Here is a 19,083-nt window from a genome sequence, read left to right on the forward strand (position 1 = left end):
TGTGTGTTTGTCGGTGAGCAAGCCGGCGTGAGTCAACAACGCAGCATATTTATATGCGTCTTGGAGAGTCCGAATTGAGCAATGGATCAATAGCAAGTGTTTGTGTGTTTCTTAGGGGTGGATTTAGTACAGTGTGTGAGAGTCTCCCCATGGAGTGCTGCCAATCTGCCTAATGTCGGCAGCTACCAGAGCACAGAAAACACCCTGACTGGCTGCTGCCTGGCGAGTTTGCTCATTTGAATAAAGTTGTGTCTCACTTGGTTGTCAGCGGTACGATCAGTCAGACGTGTGCGGCTCGCCTTCCACCCAACTCTAATATTTCACTTCAATAGTCATGTTGGCTTGTTCACCTCATTTACCACAAAGATGGCAATTTATCAATTCTCAATTCTTACTAAAACAACACCAGAACACAGCAATTAACCCGAATTAACACTCCATCTAGTGAATTTACTCATCTCTAAGTGTACTGAAAGTTGCCATTTGTGTGCATCTCACCCTCGATGGATGGTACGTCTCCGTGCAGTTTCGCCCTGCTGGTGAAGGGGGCGTTCTGCAGCACCAGGGCAAAAAGAGGTGGGATGAGGGACTGCAGTGCTGATAGGAAGATGTGAAGCTTGTGTTCGTCCAGCCCGTGGTCTCCCTGCTGCACACAGAAAATGTGAAAGACATATTTTACCATAGCCGTGGAAAAATGGATCGCTCCGATCAAAAGGCATTAACTAGCAGTTAGCAATTGTTTAAAAGTATTACGTACAATTCAATATCTAGTCCAAATTTCCATTCCTCAATTAACAATATCCATACAGATACTAAAATTATTAGGTAAAATTATTTAATGTGAAAAGAAAAAGCATCGATAAGTTAGCCCCAGTCTTGGCCAAGCAGTGGTGGCCTAGCGGTTAAGGAAGCGGCCCCGTAATCATAAGATTGCCGGTTCGAATCCCAATCCACTGAGGTGCCGCTGAGGTGCTACTGAGCAAAGCACCGTCCCCACACACTGCTCCCCGGGCGCCTGTCATGGCTGCCCACTGCTCACTCAGGGTGATGGGTAAAATGCAGAGGACAAATTTCACTGTGTGCACCGTGTGCTGTGCTGCTGTGTATCACATGTGACAATCACTTCACTTACTTACTGACTTACTTACTACTTGCTTTAAAAAGAGGCATATACAAAACACAACCGTGTTTTATGCCATATCCCATCAGTGGAATAATATTGCCAAAATGTCAACATTCCTCTCCAATAGAAAACATGGATTCTCATGTTGTCTGTGGAATTCGGTGAACTGAGTGAATATCTTGAAATATCTTGAGTCTTGCCACAGGTTTAATCTGGTAAAAGGGTGTTGAGCCTGCTGGAGATGCTTTTAAGGCGAAGGCCAGGTGCTGTACCTTCAGGAGCTTCTCGATTCGAGTGAGCAGGGCAGGCATGAGCTGGGACTGCAGGTTACCCAGCTCCATCGTCCAGGCAGCAAATGCAGGGATAAACACCTGGTGGGTGGCACTGACTACCCGCTCCGAGGGGTCGCCCAGTGACAGCAACATGAGCTCAAAGCCCTGCACTCACACACACACACACACACGCACACACACACAGACACATGTGTCAAAAGAAGGTGAGGAAGAAAGACAGAGAGGCACGTTCAACATGTCTATGAGTTCTCCCACCTCTCAAGATCTGAGCCTGTGTTTTGACATCAAAACTACATAATTATACACCTCCCTCTCATAATCTTATCAACTAACCCGCATATACAGCTAGGAGCTTCTTTGAATAAATTGAGATAGTGATCACACACACACAAACCTGTAGGTACTTGTCAGTATCATCAATGTAGCCCATGATGATGCCAAGGCTTTTGACCACAGCTTCCCGCACCATGTCTGCTTTATCGTCGGCAAGCATCTGCTGCAGCATGGAGAGGACCAGAGAACTGCGGATCTCCTTCTGCACAGATGCAAACACAAACACGCACATAAAAGAACTAGTTCACGGTCACACACAGCGGCCGCAAACGGACCAAGGGCTCACAGGGGTCGCTGACCACCCACCACTATGGGGTGTGACTGCATCAACAAGGTGCCATATTTGGTGCCATAAAATTAAATTACCACAATAACACCCTGGGGACCTGCAAAAGCGACAGGATACTGTTGGGGTGGTAGTAGCCTAGTGGGTAACACACTTGCCTATGAACCAGAAGACCACAAAGTCACAGGGTCACAGACTGTAAGTAAAAATGCCATAAATGGAAATATTGCTTTATTAGTTTCATTTGATCAAGCGGGTGTCAGGTTAGGCCAGAAGCTACCAGATGTATAAGGAGGATCAGATTCAGGTCTTGAGCAAAATAAAATGAAATGAGAATGAAGAGGGGACAGTTTTTCTGTAAAAACACTTCCCAGGAGCAGACAGGAAGTTGGCTGGCCAGACGTGGCGGTGGAGATGAGCACGGTGGATCTTACCGGCAGGTAGGGGGCCAGAGCCCCGCAGGACTCAGCCACCAACAGCCTCCTCTCTGGGTACTTGTGGTTGATCTGCAGGAGAGACAAACAGAGTGAGAGAGAGTCAGAGACACAACATGACATTGTGCATCTCTGCAGAAACCACAGGCCTGCATTCCTCCGCAGCTGTTTATGGTCCCACAGCGCCGGTCGTCTCCTCGCTTGGCTTTAAGCAATGGCCAACTCATCCAGCCCACTCCGTAACGCTCATCGCAGGCTGATTGTAATGCTCCGTTATTCATTATGATGTGCTAAATTACTGTTTCCTTTGACTCTACCCGGGGACCGTAACGATTCCAGTTAACATTTGTTGTCAAAAGTAGTGCTCCTGGTGTTGTGGTGATTGACTCTACGCTGTATTTAAAGGTCCCCTATTGTGAATTATTATTTTTTTGGCTTTTATATCGGTCTTAGTGGTCCCCTAATTCTATTTCTGAAGTCTCTTTCCGAAATCCGACCGTGGTGCAGAATTACAGCCACTTTTAGCCAGTCCCGCAATGAGATTTACCCGGGATGGGACGTTTTGGTGTGTGACGCTTTAAATGATAATGAGGAGGAGAGAGGCGGGACGAGGAGGAGAGCGAAAGGGTATTCGCGGAAATTACTTCATCAACACCATTCATCAACCACAATGTTTTCCGCAGACAGTAAGTAGTGTCCGCGTTTTTTCAGAAAAAAAAAAAAAAAAACTCACTGGTTCTACAGAGTCTCATGTTAGGGGAAGGGTGGGAAATTATCTCGGTGGACAAAGCATGATAAAATGGAGGTAACCTTTCCCCTTATGATGACATAAGGGGACAAATTCCAGATCTGGCCGTCTGAGCTGCTGCTCTCTGAACGGCGAAGCAGAATGACCAAAGCTCTCTTTTTACAATGGTAGTAGTCAAGCGGGTACACACTCGCCTATGAACCAGAAGACCCAGGTTCAAACCCCACTAACTACCATTGTGTCCCTGAGCAAGACACTTAACCCTAAGTTGCTCCAGGGGGGGACTGTCCCTGTAACTACTGATTGTAAGTCGCTCTGGATAAGGGCGTCTGATAAATGCTGTAAATGTAAATGTAAATGTATACATATCACCATTTCTAGCTACTGCAGGACCATAGCCAGGCGAGGAGGACTCGAATTAATGTAAAATAATCTCACAAAGTGAAATGTTCATAAATAAATAATAATGAAATTATTTTGTGTTTTGTGTGTGTTTTAGGGAATGAACTGACCTGTTCCCAGCACTGTGGCAGGAGCTCGGCCTCCACGCGTGTAGGACCAACATGACGTGCAAAAGCAACACAACCAGTCAAGATCATTTGCCTGAGGGGATAAGTGGCAGCAGATGTCAACGTAGACCCTAAATTGATGGGTTAACAGCTTCTGTGCGCACACACACAAAAATGTATACACACACACACACACACACACACACACACACACACACCTCTGCTCATCATCAGGCCTCTTGATAAGGTTAAAGAGGATGTGCAGTAGCTGATCTCGCTCCTTCGGCTCCGGGTGAAGGCAGGCTGTACAGAGGATGAGTGGAATAAGCTCCTGTGGGTCAGATCAGATCAATGAGTGTCCACACAAAAACACACACGCAGTCTAACATACATCCACTTCACATACACACATGCACCTACACATGCGCAATCTTTACACCCCACACATACAGCCCCAACGAGCCCCCTATATATGCAAATACTCCACACACACACACACACACCCTCAGACATTCACTCACAGTTTCAAAAACACCATACACAAAGCCCACACATACCCATTAAGTACACAAGTCACACACACAGAAAAGAGACACAGGGGATGACAAATTTAGCAAGCAGGGCTGGACATCAGGAAACTCGGGATCTCTTACACTAAACAAACAGGCCTCCATCTGAACCAATCTGAGAAAAAAAAACTGGACTAAATGGAGACTTGAGTGAGCCCCTGTGGCCAGGACCAAAAAATGACTTGACCTTTTACGTGTCTCTTTTTTTTTTACTTATGCCCAGATTGTTCCAAATCCGACATCTAGTATCTGTTACTTACCTTGGAGTCAGGGTTGACTTACAACCTTAAACAATCGAGACCCATGACAACGCTTTAAAAAAAAAAAAAGCATGCTACAGACAGGGCAGTTTGCCCTTGATAAGTCTCACGGCCAAACATCGGCCACCGCTCGCGCTGTTTTATCCTCCACACCACATAAACACTTAATAAACTCAAACACTCTGGTTTGCAGGGGCTCACATTTTTCTAAAGCACATTAATAAAAGCAGTTAAGCAAGAATGCGGCTAAGCCGACACAGGCTTGTTTGTTTGGTCTTACGACTTTGTCCCATTATGCAGAAAGCTACCTGCCAAATGTGTTCTCCAGAGGTGCAAACCAACGTCTCTGTATACTGTGGCCGACAAGAGGGGGCATGTCTCACATCGAATCATTTGATATGTGTGCACTGAGAAATGTCTATTGCAGTTCAAATAGGTATGGATGATGATGATGATGATGCACTTAAAAAAAAAAAGATAATACTAAAGCCTCTTAATCAGTTCCCTGCAGCAATGGCTGTTAGCAAATCCGATAATGTTGCAAAAGACAAGGAGGCATTGTTAGCCAGAAGGACACCAGCACCTTTCCAACTGAAACAATGGGGACAAAAAAAAAGGTGAGTGAGAAAATGTGGACATGTGAAACTGCTACACTTCAGACCCCCTTTATCGTCTTATGGCCACACAGGGCCAGAGCCGTTGAAGTTACAAAACAAAATAAGCATCCATCATAGCCACTGTGACAAGCGGTGTGTTTACCCTCTCTCCAAATGTGGCAAAAGGCTCCGTCTTTTTTTTTTTTCCAAGCAAACTTTTCCATATTTACTTTCTGCCCAGTGGACTGGACCCAAATAGTTCATGGCTCAACAATTATTACGACTCAGGCAGGTGCTCGACAAGCACTTACATCCCAGCCTCGCTGTCTGTCTTTCATTCTGCGCATTGTGAACTGATCCCTTAGGGTGTGTCTCTGGCAATGGAGGCGAGCGGTCACAGGCCAGTAGGAAAAAATAGGAAGGGGGTGAGGTTCAGGGGAAGGGTGCAAGGGGGTGGGACGGGTAGGGGCCCAACAGCCGACAGGCGAGAGCTCAAAGTCCACTGTGCAGGCCCTCCGCGCGGCCAGGAATGAGGAAATCTCCTGCGCCGACTGGAACGTGTTCTCCACAAGGCCTGGAGAATGGCCAGGTTCATCTAAACTGTCACTTGGACCATAAAAACATAACAGTGCTATGCAAATCAGCGGGCCTCGGGGGGCGAGAGCGAGAACCTCCTTCGGTACACAGCACACCCACAGGGCATGTTCTCGGCAGGTGTTGAGACCCGTGTGTGCGTATGAGCACATATTGCTCTTGTGTGTTATCACAGAAAAAAAAAAAAAAAAACACTTTCCCAAGAAAGAGACAAAGGCAATTAAAGTCCTAGACTGGATGTGACGGCTTAATTGGACAATGACAGCAAACAGAACCGTTGGGTTCTCATATCATAACGAGGAAGAATTTTTTATTTTTTAGTTACTTAAATAGTTACTTGCTGTTAAAACGTCTTAATCAATAATCATATGCAGCTAACAACACACAGGAACTAAATCAACAGCAAAACATTTTCACCTGTTTTGACAGAAGCTTTATAGGGATTGGCACATTTGCCAATTATGAATCAAGTGTAAGCTCAAGCTCAATAAAAGCTCAATAAAAAAAAATACTTATTTTAACTCCAACATGTATGCGCACATACCCTATATATGAACTCCTTACAAATCTATTAATCCACCTTGCTTCCTTTATTCAGATCATTATTAAGTGTAGTTCACTGTACATGTACCATGTGCAATGAAAGCTGGACCTGATCTAAGTAAAAAGGTACCTTTACATGGTATTAAAGCACAAAGCTACCCACAGAACAGGTAACCCTTTATCACTACTTTCTAATCTTCTTATCTAGACTGTTTATGGCGCCAGCCAATGAGAAAAGCCAAACAGACAGAGATGGGTTGGAGAGGCCGAGCATGAGAGAGGGTAGGGGCAGGGTTGGGGTGCGACGTCAGGCAGATGTGTTCCACTCACCTGGCACAGGTGCACAACCATTCTCTAGGAGCAGAGACGCATGCACCGAAAGCAAGAGGGATGAGTGAAAGTCAAAAGGTTGCAAAAGAATGAGATAGAAAGGTGGGTGGGGAGGAGGAGAAATGAGCATTGGTGAAGTAAAACAGTCCCAAGTAAACACTGAAATTGCAAAAGAATAAAAGTAAATCAAAGACTGAGAAGGCAACAGCCAGAGGCGGTGAACAGCACGGCGGTAATAGGGACGGGTGGGGTGGGTGGTCACAGGGCAACGAGGGGGTGTTGACATTCGTACCTCTCGCTTGGCCAGCAGCACGTTGGGGACGATGTGAGGAAGGCAGCGTCCCAGCATGAGCATGACACTCTCCTCACTGTCGGCTATGCGGGACACCTGGGAAGGGCACAGGAGCGACAGGGCGACCGTGAGACAGGCGGCGACGCTGTGAGCAGAACCCTGTCAGCTATTTTTTACACAATGTGACCGTTTCACTTCCCGCTTCAAACTTCGGCAGGGTGACATGTTAGTGCCCAACGTGGCGTTACATGGCGGGGTGGCAGTGAAACCTGAGGCAGCTCACCTCTGAGCCGAGACGGCTGTCCGCAGACATTCGACAGAAGGACAAAAGTGCTTGGTGAAAAGCAGGAGACAGTTTTCTGTGAAGAGTAAGAACAGCAAACAAGCTTTTTATTGGCCGCGCTACGTTGCTCACGCAGATGCCGCTTTAATTGTCGAGTTTGTCTGCTTCCTGCTATAAAAACCTGGCGAACTAAAGTGCTGAGCGTGCTGCTTTCATATGAATCACCACCCCCCCCCTCAAACGGATGCACAGACTGATGACGCTCCAAATAAGATCCCCCATTTAAGCACAGCCAAGAGGTGAACACTTGTTCTTTCAGTACACTGTCACCCCCTGGTGGCACCACAGACACAGTTAAGGGTCTGTCAGCAAGTCAGATGTTAATGGCTTCATTTAAAATTAGTTAATACAACATCTATCTGCATTTGAGTTTAAGTTTTAATGTTTTTAGCACAGCAAAGATGATCTCTACATTTGTGAGAGAGAGGTCACGATAACACTATTTTCTCCAGCAAGAGAAACTGGAGGAGACATTATAAGCCCACAAATGCGGCAATTTGATGAGCAATAAAACAAAGCTCACTCCATTATGATCATGGCAATACGTGCAATAGTGAATTGGAATTATGTGTTCCTTTCAAATAGCTGTGTATCAAGTCCTTGAATGCCAATCTTAAATAGACTTGACTGATTAAGAAGGACATCTGGAACGACCACAATTTTTATTCTTTCAGTACAGTGTGAATGCGTGTTACTTACCTATTGGGCCGGTCAAACTGGACAGGCCCTTTGCCATGTGAAGTCTGGCTTTTAAACTTGGTGTGAGGTTGTGTGGGTGTGGACGTGGGTGCGAGGGGGTCAGGTTTAGAGTCTGTAGTGCACTCGGGCTCTGAGGCCCCTAGCACGTCCAAGTACTGTCCATTATCCAGTGGATTTTTGTTGCACGCCATCTCTGACCTGGATGGGCCCATCTCCTCTGTAGGTGCTGAAGGTGTGGAGACGTTCTTTCTCAGAGTCTGGATTTCACTGGAGAACAAAAATTATATATCAGCATTTACTGGCATAAACAAAGAATGGAAAAAAAATCAATAATCGGGGCTATAATTTATGTAGTAATTTATAAAAAATGTTGCTTACAATACGTGTAATAAAATCTGCATAATTTACACCAAATGTTATGCTATGCTAAACTTTTACTGCAGTGTAATTAGAAAAGTGCCAGTGCAATGCCATTTAAAAAAAATTTTTTTTGCTCTGTTTGCTAGAGAACCAAATGAGGGATTTCTATGATGGACAATATAAAGCATTTATATAAGTCGCTCTGGATAAGAGCATCTGCCAAATGCTAAAAATATAAATGTAAATGTGACATTGTTTGACTCAAAACTGCAGTTTGCATGTAATTAGTGATGCAGGCGAAATGTGAGAGTCACAAGGCTGTGGTGGTTTTGCTAAAAGTCCCCTCTGCACTCCCCTGAGGCACTGGGCTGAGGATCCGGCATGTGAGCTGTGAGCATAAACCCCACCTCTGTAGCCTCCTGATCTGCTCGGCCAGGCTCTGCTTCTCGCTGTTCAGGAGCCCGATCTGGTACTCCAGCTCCTGCACCACCTCCGCCTGCTAATGGTGGGAGGGAGGGAGGGAGGGAGGGAGGGAGAGGGAGGCTCAGTTATAAAAGAGACAATGTGCAGAGACCCAGATATCTGGGCTTTGTTCTAAGCTATCCAACTGTGGAAACAGAGGCTGTATACAACCTGGAAGGTCTACTTTGGACACACTAAACCAACAGTGAACAGATGACTTGCCAGGCCTCTATACTAACCTTTTGCACTGGTGCACCTTTTTTCTTACCTGCATTGCATTTACCAATGCAGTTTTACAGGTTCACCTTTTATTTTTAAATGCAAATGTTTTGGCGCTTAAAGTACTTCGCTGAGCTGAAATTACAACAATTAACTTTAAAAAAGTGTTTTGAGGGCTTGAACTTGATTACCAACTTTATAATCATTTGATATAAATGATTTCTAAATCGTGATTATTCAATTTATCATTGCGGCCTGATGATCTATTTGCTGCTGCCTGTTGCTGAAAGGCAGCAGGGAGGGGGAACACTGGGCCAGTATATTCTTCACTGGATGTAATGTGTAATATTGTTAAAATCATTTTACTCGTGTAGAGGAAATGCACAGTCAGGTGACTTTAGCAATAAAATGGATGCTGAATAGGTGAAATGGAGGCTAATTCTAACGTTTTGGTTGCATTGGAAAAAACTTTGAGCATGAAAAACATTTTGAAAATTATAAATGACACGTAACACGTGTGAAGCATGTTGGTTCAGTTATGTTGGCTGTAGTAGCCTAGTAGTTGGTGGTAGTAGCCTAGTGGGTAACACACTCGCCTATGGACCAGAAGACCCAGGTTCAAATCCCTGTAACTACTGATTGTAAGTCGCTCTGGATAAGGGCGTCTGGTAAATGCTGTAAATGTAAATGTATGACATCCGCCGCCACAATGATTTCAGGTTCAGGCTTTTAAAAAGTTTGACTTGTCGCGCTCGAGTCTAACTTTTAAGGCCTGATTAAATGCCTAATCTGTGGCTACATCCACTCCGTCTCTCTTACGGGTCCAGGCACCTCTCTGTCTGACTGCAGAACGCACACTTTCAAACATACAGGAATATCTGGACCATGGCCAATCAGAGGCAGGCCCGGCCCTTCGCAATCTCTGATTGGTTTATAACACAACATGGGTTTTCACAGTTACAGAGACTTTTTGTTCCCCGAATTCCCTAAAAGTAGTGTGTAGCAGAGTCAATCCAGTACCAAGTGCTTTCCTGCTGTCTGGCGCAGATTTTTTCACTGAGCTGTGCATCCGTACATTAAAATAATCAAACACAAAAGGCACCTGCACGCTTTCAGTCTTCTGTACTGGCTGCTGGAAGTAGTGTCCTCCCAGTTCTCCTGAATCCGTCCCAACTGATGCGTCTGATTTGTCTCTAGGTGACGGAAGGCTGTTGCCGCAGTTACGGTACAGCTGGAGGAGGTCAGGGGGCTTTGGAATGTTTAGACCCACATCGTCCCACAATTCAAAGTCCTGCACAAAGGGGACATTATGGTTTACATAAAAATAGAAGTCAAACCAAATGGTGAAATGAACCTATAAATTATAAATATTAACTTTTAAAAATGTAAATAGGTGGAAGATGCCACAAAAATAAGATTTTTTTGTTTTAAAAATTGGGGTGTGGTTTAATTTTGGGAGCCAATATAATATTTAATTCACATAAAATATTTTGTTGGTTTAAAACTGAGTAATAACTGAATGAATCTTTACCTGGTCATCATTTTCATCTGAGAATGTGATGGATGATAGCTTATACTCATTTTTCAATAAATATTCATTCACTAAAAAATTTAAGGCTCTTTTCTCAAGTGGGCGGATGGGTTCCTGCGAAGAAATCAGAGGTCAATTATTAGACCAAACAAACAAACTAATGAAACCAACCAATCAGACCCATTCACTAGGGAAACACACATCCACTCGATTATCAATCTACTCGACACCCAGGCCTTTGTTGCAAACCTGAATTTCAGGGCTGGATTTGAAGTTTTTGCGCTCTTGGGAGGGAACTTCGCATTCTGAAAGTAAAATAGAATAGAGAGAGAGTGAGAGAGAATCAGGTGCAGAATTTATAGTCCACTGCTCCAAAATGGGCGTCTGAGGGGCACGAGTGTCTCCCCGGCAGAAAAGACTGATGATGAAGTGCATATTTTAAGAATACGCCACCTGCTGCCTGAGTCAAGTTGGCGCGCAGAGCCTGAATGGTGTCCTTGGCTTTCCGTAGTTCAAACTCCAGGACTGGACAGGAAGTGGTTTACACACACAGGCATCCAACCAAGAAAAGGGAACAAAGAAACAAACACAAGGAAACAAAAAAAAGGATGGCCATGAAAAAACCAAACCAAACCAAAAAAAAAAAAGAGTAACAAGTATTCAAAGAAGCTGGTGCGAAACAAACGAACAAACAGGAGCATGCACACTATGGCGCTAATGAACGCATGCAGCAGAGGTAGCTGGGAAAGCTGGCCAGTTGACATCCATGCTCAGCTTTTCCGTAGTTTTATGCAAACCTAGCTGTCTGACCAGGGCTTTTAGTGCAAGACTGGAATAAAGAACACCCGAGTCCAGGCTACTCAGCGAGAGGGTTTCACATTGCAGCAAATCAAGCTAACTACTCAAATCAAAGCATCGTGGCGGAGCAGCAGATTTGTGATCGTCCAATGGCGTGTAAGACTAACTTTGACAAGATTAAATATCCCCCAGATCAGAACTATGTTGGATATAACAAAAGGCAATGGTTGGACGAATGGTAAAGATTTGTGTTTGTTTCAATGTCATTAAAAAATTAAAAACAAACAAACAATTGCCATTCAGTCATAGCTACTGTAAATCAAAATTCCAAAAAGTATTCATTCATTTAGTTCATTTCACTGAATTATGTTTCCATACAGCAATATTGTTTCATTTGCAAAGGATTAAAAATGATTGCAGAATATGCAAATCAATCTAAAAAAAAACAAAAAGAAAAATATATCAACCACACACTCTTTTCTCACTTCTAGACATTTGTCCTATTTAGAAGAAGCTGTGGCACATTTGCATGGAGCAGACAGCAATCCTGCTAACTCTGTTCTGGAAAAGAAGACAGAGGAAGAGGAGCATGAAGAGAAGAGGACACGTTGCATTCTGTGCACCGATGCTCTGCAGTTCAGGACTGCCAAACGTCGCCCTTTATTCTTTCCCAGGCCTGCGTGGAGTGAGGTTCCACCCCTGCAGCCCTCCGAGGTGAAGCTAGGGTGGGCTCCCCTAATTCAGGACAGGCAGGTCTGCTGCAGATCAAGGGTGCACAAAATGCAGTCACAACAAACGGCAAAACAGAAGAACAAGCAAAAAAAAAATACAAATGATAAAAAAAGAACTTTAAAGCGCGGAAAAAGAAAGAAAGAAAGGAACAGTGGTGAAGGTGCTAGCCTGGATGGTGTGTGGTCCAGTGTTTGGGGGAGAATGCTGGGGTTGATAAACACCAGAAAGCCAGAAAACCCAGAGTCAGACAGCCAGGGCAGAAGATCTCTTATGGCCACTGGGAAAAGATGCCCAATTACAGCGGGTGGACGTGCTGGTGCTTCAGCAGAACATGGGTATGACCGCAGGCTCTCTCTGCTGCACGGTTCTGGAGCTTTCCATTTACCTACTTGGCCTGGCACAAATAAATCACTCCTGCTTAGCTACTTTTTTTCTCCTGTATGCATCTAATGAACAGACATTTGCAAAAGCACAGTGTAATTATCAACAGTAGTACATCCCCTCCCCTCAAAGTTATTTACAATTATAAAGATAATAATAATAATTGCATTTGAAAAATTGCATTTACCACTTGTATTATGGATGATATTTATATTTGAAGATCCCCAATTATGGTTTTTTATTTTGCTTTTATATAGGTCTTACTGGTCCCCTAATACTATATCTGAAGTCTCTTTCCAAAATTCAGCCGTGATGTTTTTCCTGAAAAACATTTCATTTACCCCCACTGGTTCTTCAGAGTCTCCGTGATGGAACTAAATAAATACATTTGTGGTCATTTCTACATCCAATCACAGAGCAACTGCAATGCTTGGCACGTCATGACGGCTGGTGGAGTTACCTTTTTAGGGGAGGGGTGGGAAATTCCTGAGAAAGGGGAGGTAACCTTCCCCCTATAATGACATAAGGGGCCAAATTCCAGATCAGAATGGTGAAGCAGAATGACCAAAGCACTCTTTATACATATCGCCATTTCTAGCCACTGCAAGACCATAGACATGTTAGGAGAACTCGTATTAATGTTAAATAATCTCATAAAGTGAAATTTTCATAATAGGGGACCTTTAAATGTGATACGGTTCACAGAAACTTCCTAGCAATCTGTATAAAATGCTCCAAAAATGTCTTAATGAAAACAAAACGATCAGTTTAAGTTGGCACGGCCGTCTATGAGGGCAAAAGGACAGAGGCAGAATTCAAAGGAATGATGTTGATTTCTAAGGACTTGATTCATTGGTCCAGTCCCAAATCACTGAGGATAAAAATATCATGCAAAAATTGAATATCAGAGAATGTGTCCATTAACATAAGTTCTGATTTCAAGCAATGCACTCCAAAATTGAATTATTTTGATTTAAAGGACTGACATTTGGCATTGGTGTCAACTTCTGCATGAAGTTTCCAAAAAGTTCCTTATGTGAGTTTAACAAAAACTTTTCAGCAAAACAGTGGCCAGGAGCGATTGCCCAATGTCTTTATAAAGTGTTTTGTCTTGTAGATACAGTAAAAGTTTTTAAGCAGGATTAGCTACTACTTGAATGGGAGGTCTCATTACATCGACAGCTGTGAGGACTTCACTCTGTGAGGACTTCTAGTGCATAGGTGTAAATTAAAAAAATGTCAGCACTGGTGTCAAGGCTTAATCCTAGAAAATCCAAAATCCAGATAATTCAAACATGTGACATCTCAGTGACACAATGAGGTTTTTTTTCTTTCTTTATCAGTCTGCAGTCCCTGAGGAAACACAGCTGTGCCACGAACCAGAGTGTGAATCCGTTCCAGAGGAGCAGCGCTTCATGTAGCAAACAAGCTCCACGGTGAAAATTGCATTTCTGCCTCAATTAACAACAAAAATGGAATCTGACCTAAAGGGAGGTAGCTCCACGTTTATCACAAGGTCCAAAGATGCATTATTTATTTATGGGAAAAGGATCAAAACCTTATCTGGTTTTGTAGAAAAGAAGGAAAAACAATTACTAAAAGTAAAAAATTCTATTAGTATTTTTCTACAACCAATCAGTGCAGTTAATATTGGCCTAAAATCTGCAAAAATTTCACAGTGGCAATACTATTTCTTAATAATTATCTTAGAATGTCTCTCAGCAATACAGCGTAACAATTTAATTTACTTTACTATAAAAATGCTCAATAATTATACATTCCCATATCTATTTGTATATCTATTTATGACACAAATGGGTAGCAATAATAATCCTAATCATATCAGCACAATCATTTAGTTAATACAGTATAAGTGGTCAGCCAGGCTGGAACAACCACTGTGTATTTACCAGCCTAGATTAAATTAATCATGATGGAGAGGAATATTCGGTATTATATAGATCTCCTCTGACAAGTTATCCCTCAGCAAGAATTTAAGTATCCTGTAAATGAGTCTTCCTGACCTGCACAACAGAAAAGTGATGCTGTCCCGGTGGATCCTGAAAGAAGTAAACTGATCTGCGATCAGAGACGGCCTTGTGGCGTACCTGGGTCAGTGATGCCTCCTTACCTGCCACCCGCTCGTCTGACTCCCTGTTCCCATCGTCTGAGTAGCGGGCAAAGTCCAGAGAGTCCAGGGTGCTGATGCTGCCAGCTCGGTCTAGACATTTAAAAAAATGTGATTATTAGATATTTTTTTAATAAATGGTAGAGTTTGGGATTTCACAGAAAAAGAGTGAGAGAGATTCCACACACAGCCCTTCACCACCGTCCCTGAGAAGCACTTCCATAACTTTGGAAGATATTTAGCAGCCTAGAAGTACTACGGGGTGACATATGACAAAGGTGTCCTGTCTAGGGTGGGACTGTAATCACAAACACAGAGTCAGGGAGCAACTTCTCCATCTGTCTCCCCAGCAGGAGAGAGAGAGAGAGAGAGAGAGAGAGGGCGGGTCTGTCCCGCCTGGGTCATATCAAGTGTTGGATAAGAGAGAGCGAGAGTGGAGAAGGTGCAGACTGAAGGGCAAGCTTCTTGTTTACACAGCAAAGTGACAAAGCAAAAAACCACCCCCATGCACGCCTGTAATTATATCAGCTTTAAAAAAAATTTTTAGGGCCTTTGTAGTTTTGCTGCTGTGCACTCATTCATCCTGCCTGGAGAGAAACAAACCAGAAAAAGAGAGAGAGAGATTCCTTACCAATTAACATGGATCACATGATTGAGGCCACACACACATACACACACACACACAGTCCTGTGACTGTGTTCACACACAGACGGCACCTTCATGATCTGCCACCGGAAATGAGATCCTTGTTTCCACGACAACCACAAAGCGTGTCCTATCCCCACAGGGTGACGGTGGCCACTTTCAGCTAATGGCACCTGGGGAATAGCACAGTGGTGAAAAGCGGTGGGGGTCTTTGCTTGACACCAGCTGGGCTGACCTGAATGTGAAGTCCTTCTAAAACCTGTCAGGGCACAGTGAGCCGAAAAAAAAACCTCTTGACAAACTGGTTGATGGGGAGACCCCGCCCATCACGTGGGAGGAAAGTAATCCACCGAGCTGAATCGACCTAGTTCATCTTACTGTGATCTCAAAATCAATGTGGTTGTCACCTAGACCACCAATGCTAGCTACAACTGCAATTAAAATTCCAGTTTAAAGCAGACAATACGGCAAATGAGCTATTAGCACTGAAAGTCTGACCCTGGGCTTTAGTATAATGCTCTGCATATGTACAATTACCAGTAAAACGTTTGGAAGCACCAACTCTGTGGTAGTTATGCAGGCTGAAATGGAGGCAATTTTAAAGAATTCAATGCAAGAAACCTAGTATGTTTGATTAATCTGTTGCCTCTTTGTACCTTCATGGCTACCACCTAACTTAAAATGGTCGAGAGAAGCTTTGGAGGGATGCAAGTGTTCAACTTTTTGCATTGATTGGGATAATTTTCTTGTTTATTACGAAATTATAGTCCAGTTTTTGTTCTATAATGTAAAAAAAATGAAAGACCCTCTAGCTACATCCAAACTTTCGACTGGTATTCAAACTGGTAGTCAGCATTCAACTTGCAATTTTACTTTAATGCAAATTAAAGGAATGTGCTGCTTTGTTTTCCCTGGCAGAATGGGTGGGGCCCAAAAGAACTCTCATCCTATAATCTACTTTTTTCTAATTTATTTCCACTAGTCAGATACTGAGCTTTCCGAATTGCACTTCAGACAACATAAAATGATTAATAATGTCTGCACCTTAGTTGAAGATCAATTGTTCAGACAGTGGAGATACAGTCAGTAAAAGACATTCAGTAACATTTACATTTACATTTATGGCATTTATCAGATGCTCTTATCCAGAGCGACTTACAATCAGTAGTTACAGGGACAGTCCCCCCCTGGAGCAATTTAGGATTAAGTGTCTTGCTCAGGGACACAATGGTAGTAAGTGGGATTTGAACCTGTGACTCTGTAGTGTTCTGGTTCATAGGCAAGTGTTTTACCCACTAGGCTACTACCATCAGTAGATGGTACCATCTACTACTGTCCAACAACTTGGTCATAAACCAGGTTCATGCACAACTGAGTAATTACACCCTAAAAGGGTGTAAACGGCCAGAAATTTCAGAGGAGATTCCGAGGAGAGCCAGGAATCCCATGACCTGCGTGTGGTGGGATGGCCACCACGTGGTGGAATGTGGCTGACCAGGGATGAATGTAAAAACCTGCTGCTTAATGTTCTCCGAGCAGATTTAATAAACTCTGCAGAGGAGTAGGTGAAAGAAAATGATCCAAAAAAAACCCCTCTGTGCTACAGCTCAGACTAGCGTATGATTGGAACCTACCACTGTGTGGAAAGATCATTTGATTAAATAAGGAAAGCACAGGAGCAGCAATGCAAATGATCTTGCAGGCCCCTGCAGGCCCAACATCAACAGTTGACTGGTATGGTGGTAGTGGGTAACATACGTGCCTTAGAGCCAGAAGACCACAAAGTCACAGGTTTAAACCCCACTCACTACCATCATATCCCTGAGCAAGACACTTAACTTTGATCGTGTCCCTGTAAATACTGATTGTAAGTCTGTCTGGATAAGGGCGTCTGATAACACCAATGTAAATCCAGTTTAAATGTAAAAAAATGTAAAATGGTAGAATGTCAAAAACAAAACCAAAAAAATTTCCTCCATGATGCACGCGAACCGATAGTAAATTAACCTACTAACCTAGAATCTAGCTTCCAGCCAACTCACTCAGATGATCTACCACAAAGTCCTTGCATATTCATTCAGCAATCTTCAAGACTAAAAGATCTACAATGTTGAGAAGGGAAACACGTTCTCTGCGAGAGAGGTTGTGAACGCTCCTCAGCATCCTGTTTAAAAAGGCTGAAGACAATGGGGCGGCGGTTTCCAGCCATCTGCTGCCCCTCGGCTGGCTGCCAGGCGCGGCCCTGTTGCGCCGCATCGCTCATAAAGAGCCGTCGGTCCCGGGGCTCCGGTGTCCTCCAGCACCCTTCCCCCAGCACCTGCCGCACCACAAAACCTTTCAGCAGCGGCCATTTACCGGCCAACAATCCAGATCCACAGACCCACGTACGGAATTCACCCAAAGGATGCGCTGCATACACTCGTTCCTGGTCGATATAAAAGTGAAAAGTGAAGTGATTGTCACGTGTGATACACAGCAGCACAGCACACGGTGCACACAGTGAAATTTGTCCTCTGCATTTAACCCATCACCCATGAGGGAGCAGTGGGCAGCCATGACAGGCGCCTGGGGAGCAGTGTGTGGGGACGGTGCTTTGCTCAGTGGCACCTCAGTGGCACCTTGGCGGATCAGGATTCGAACTGGCAACCTTCTGATTACGGGGCCGCTTCCTTAACCGCTAGGCCACCACTGCCCCTTAGTGAAATTCTGACTACCAGACAGAACACCAAAAGTCTGAGGCTATTGTCACAACTGCCACCCGCGCATTTCGATCAGCAGAAGCCACTTGCCAACGAAACAAAAAAAAAAGAAAAATCGATCTGTTTGCTGTTAGGCCAGAAAACAGAACGTTAAAAAAAAAAAAAAAAAATCATTTCATCTGTCTTGATTACACCACGATTACACTTCGAATCACCACAAACAACTGAACCAGTTGTTGGGCAATGCTGCGTGCCAGCAATATGATTCACGGATGCAATATATATATACGGTCAAGACACTTCAACCTCATGCATACACTGCAACCACAAGATCTGCAGGAAGAATCACACAATCATGCTTGGACAGGTCGAGAGAGATGATTTGCCAGGCAGTTACTAATCAGCTGTTCCACTGACTCGTAAGCGGGAAAAAAAAGACACATGGCAAGAGCTCCAGGAAAAAAAAAAAGAGTCACAGTCATGATTATTCCCCCCCAAAACAGTGCACGGTTCAAGAGGGTCCAATCTTGTTCAGCCACTACATACCGCGTGCATGAGCACCATCGCTTTTCCTTCTCTTCCTGTCCTGCACCTGCACAGCTGGGATCAATGGGGGAAAACTCCACAGTGATCATCCACAAATGGGACTCGCACACAGTTCAAGCAAGACGTCGGTCAAACGTCCACTGTTACCACCACACCCCTGTAATTTAACGGTGAAATCCGATACAAGTACGTTTACGGATAATAATTATTGCTACAGTTGCACGGATAGCTAATTTTACTACTACGCGAACTGTACTGCTATGTTACAGCTACAAACATTACAACGTTACGTAACGGTGTGATGGCCGTCACCGTAACGCACACAGAAACGGCTGCTGCTGATATTGTAACATCCTTACAGCCACCATAATCGTAACGGTTTAACACAATTACAGACGATCAGTGATGGTTTCAGCTGCAGATGTTACCGTTGTGGCAGATCGTTGTTGTTAATAGTAGCTGTTCTGAAAATCCATCGTTACAGCTGCAGAAATGGCAGACGTTACTAACGTCACGTAACAGCGTTACACCTGTTGTTCCAACTACAATAGCTGCGGACAATAACCAGGCGTTGGTGTTACTGTTATGGTCACATCCAGAGACACTTGTTGTAAGTGTGGAACGCGGGT

General features: G+C 44.0%; 1 protein-coding gene across 11 annotated transcripts in view; it reads right to left on the reverse strand.

Moving 5' to 3' along the window:
- The window catches only part of relch (RAB11 binding and LisH domain, coiled-coil and HEAT repeat containing), a 32,531-nt gene that overhangs the window by 12,664 nt on the left and 784 nt on the right, over nucleotides 1-19,083 (reverse strand). For 3 of the 11 annotated variants that reach the window (XM_028970562.1, XM_028970561.1, XM_028970568.1), the window contains exons 2-18: nucleotides 18,455-18,508; nucleotides 14,567-14,656; nucleotides 10,978-11,049; nucleotides 10,774-10,829; nucleotides 10,525-10,638; nucleotides 10,096-10,284; nucleotides 8,720-8,811; nucleotides 7,953-8,219; nucleotides 7,194-7,269; nucleotides 6,911-7,006; nucleotides 6,619-6,642; nucleotides 3,945-4,057; nucleotides 3,730-3,820; nucleotides 2,470-2,541; nucleotides 1,811-1,951; nucleotides 1,396-1,560; nucleotides 499-646 (exon numbers count right to left, since the gene is read on the reverse strand). In XM_028970562.1, the coding sequence (XP_028826395.1) occupies nucleotides 499-646; nucleotides 1,396-1,560; nucleotides 1,811-1,951; nucleotides 2,470-2,541; nucleotides 3,730-3,820; nucleotides 3,945-4,057; nucleotides 6,619-6,642; nucleotides 6,911-7,006; nucleotides 7,194-7,269; nucleotides 7,953-8,219; nucleotides 8,720-8,811; nucleotides 10,096-10,284; nucleotides 10,525-10,638; nucleotides 10,774-10,829; nucleotides 10,978-11,049; nucleotides 14,567-14,656; nucleotides 18,455-18,508 (1,860 nt within the window). Of the gene's footprint in view, nucleotides 1-498; nucleotides 647-1,395; nucleotides 1,561-1,810; nucleotides 1,952-2,469; nucleotides 2,542-3,729; nucleotides 3,821-3,944; nucleotides 4,058-6,618; nucleotides 6,643-6,910; nucleotides 7,007-7,193; nucleotides 7,270-7,952; nucleotides 8,220-8,719; nucleotides 8,812-10,095; nucleotides 10,285-10,524; nucleotides 10,639-10,773; nucleotides 10,830-10,977; nucleotides 11,050-11,807; nucleotides 11,833-14,566; nucleotides 14,657-18,454; nucleotides 18,509-19,083 lie in introns of those variants that run through there. The other 8 variants (XM_028970564.1, XM_028970563.1, XM_028970565.1 and 5 more) reach the window with 7 other exon arrangements.

Source organism: Denticeps clupeoides, chromosome 2 (assembly GCF_900700375.1).
Source record: "Denticeps clupeoides chromosome 2, fDenClu1.1, whole genome shotgun sequence".
In the NCBI taxonomy this organism is placed as follows: Eukaryota; Metazoa; Chordata; class Actinopteri; order Clupeiformes; family Denticipitidae; genus Denticeps; species Denticeps clupeoides.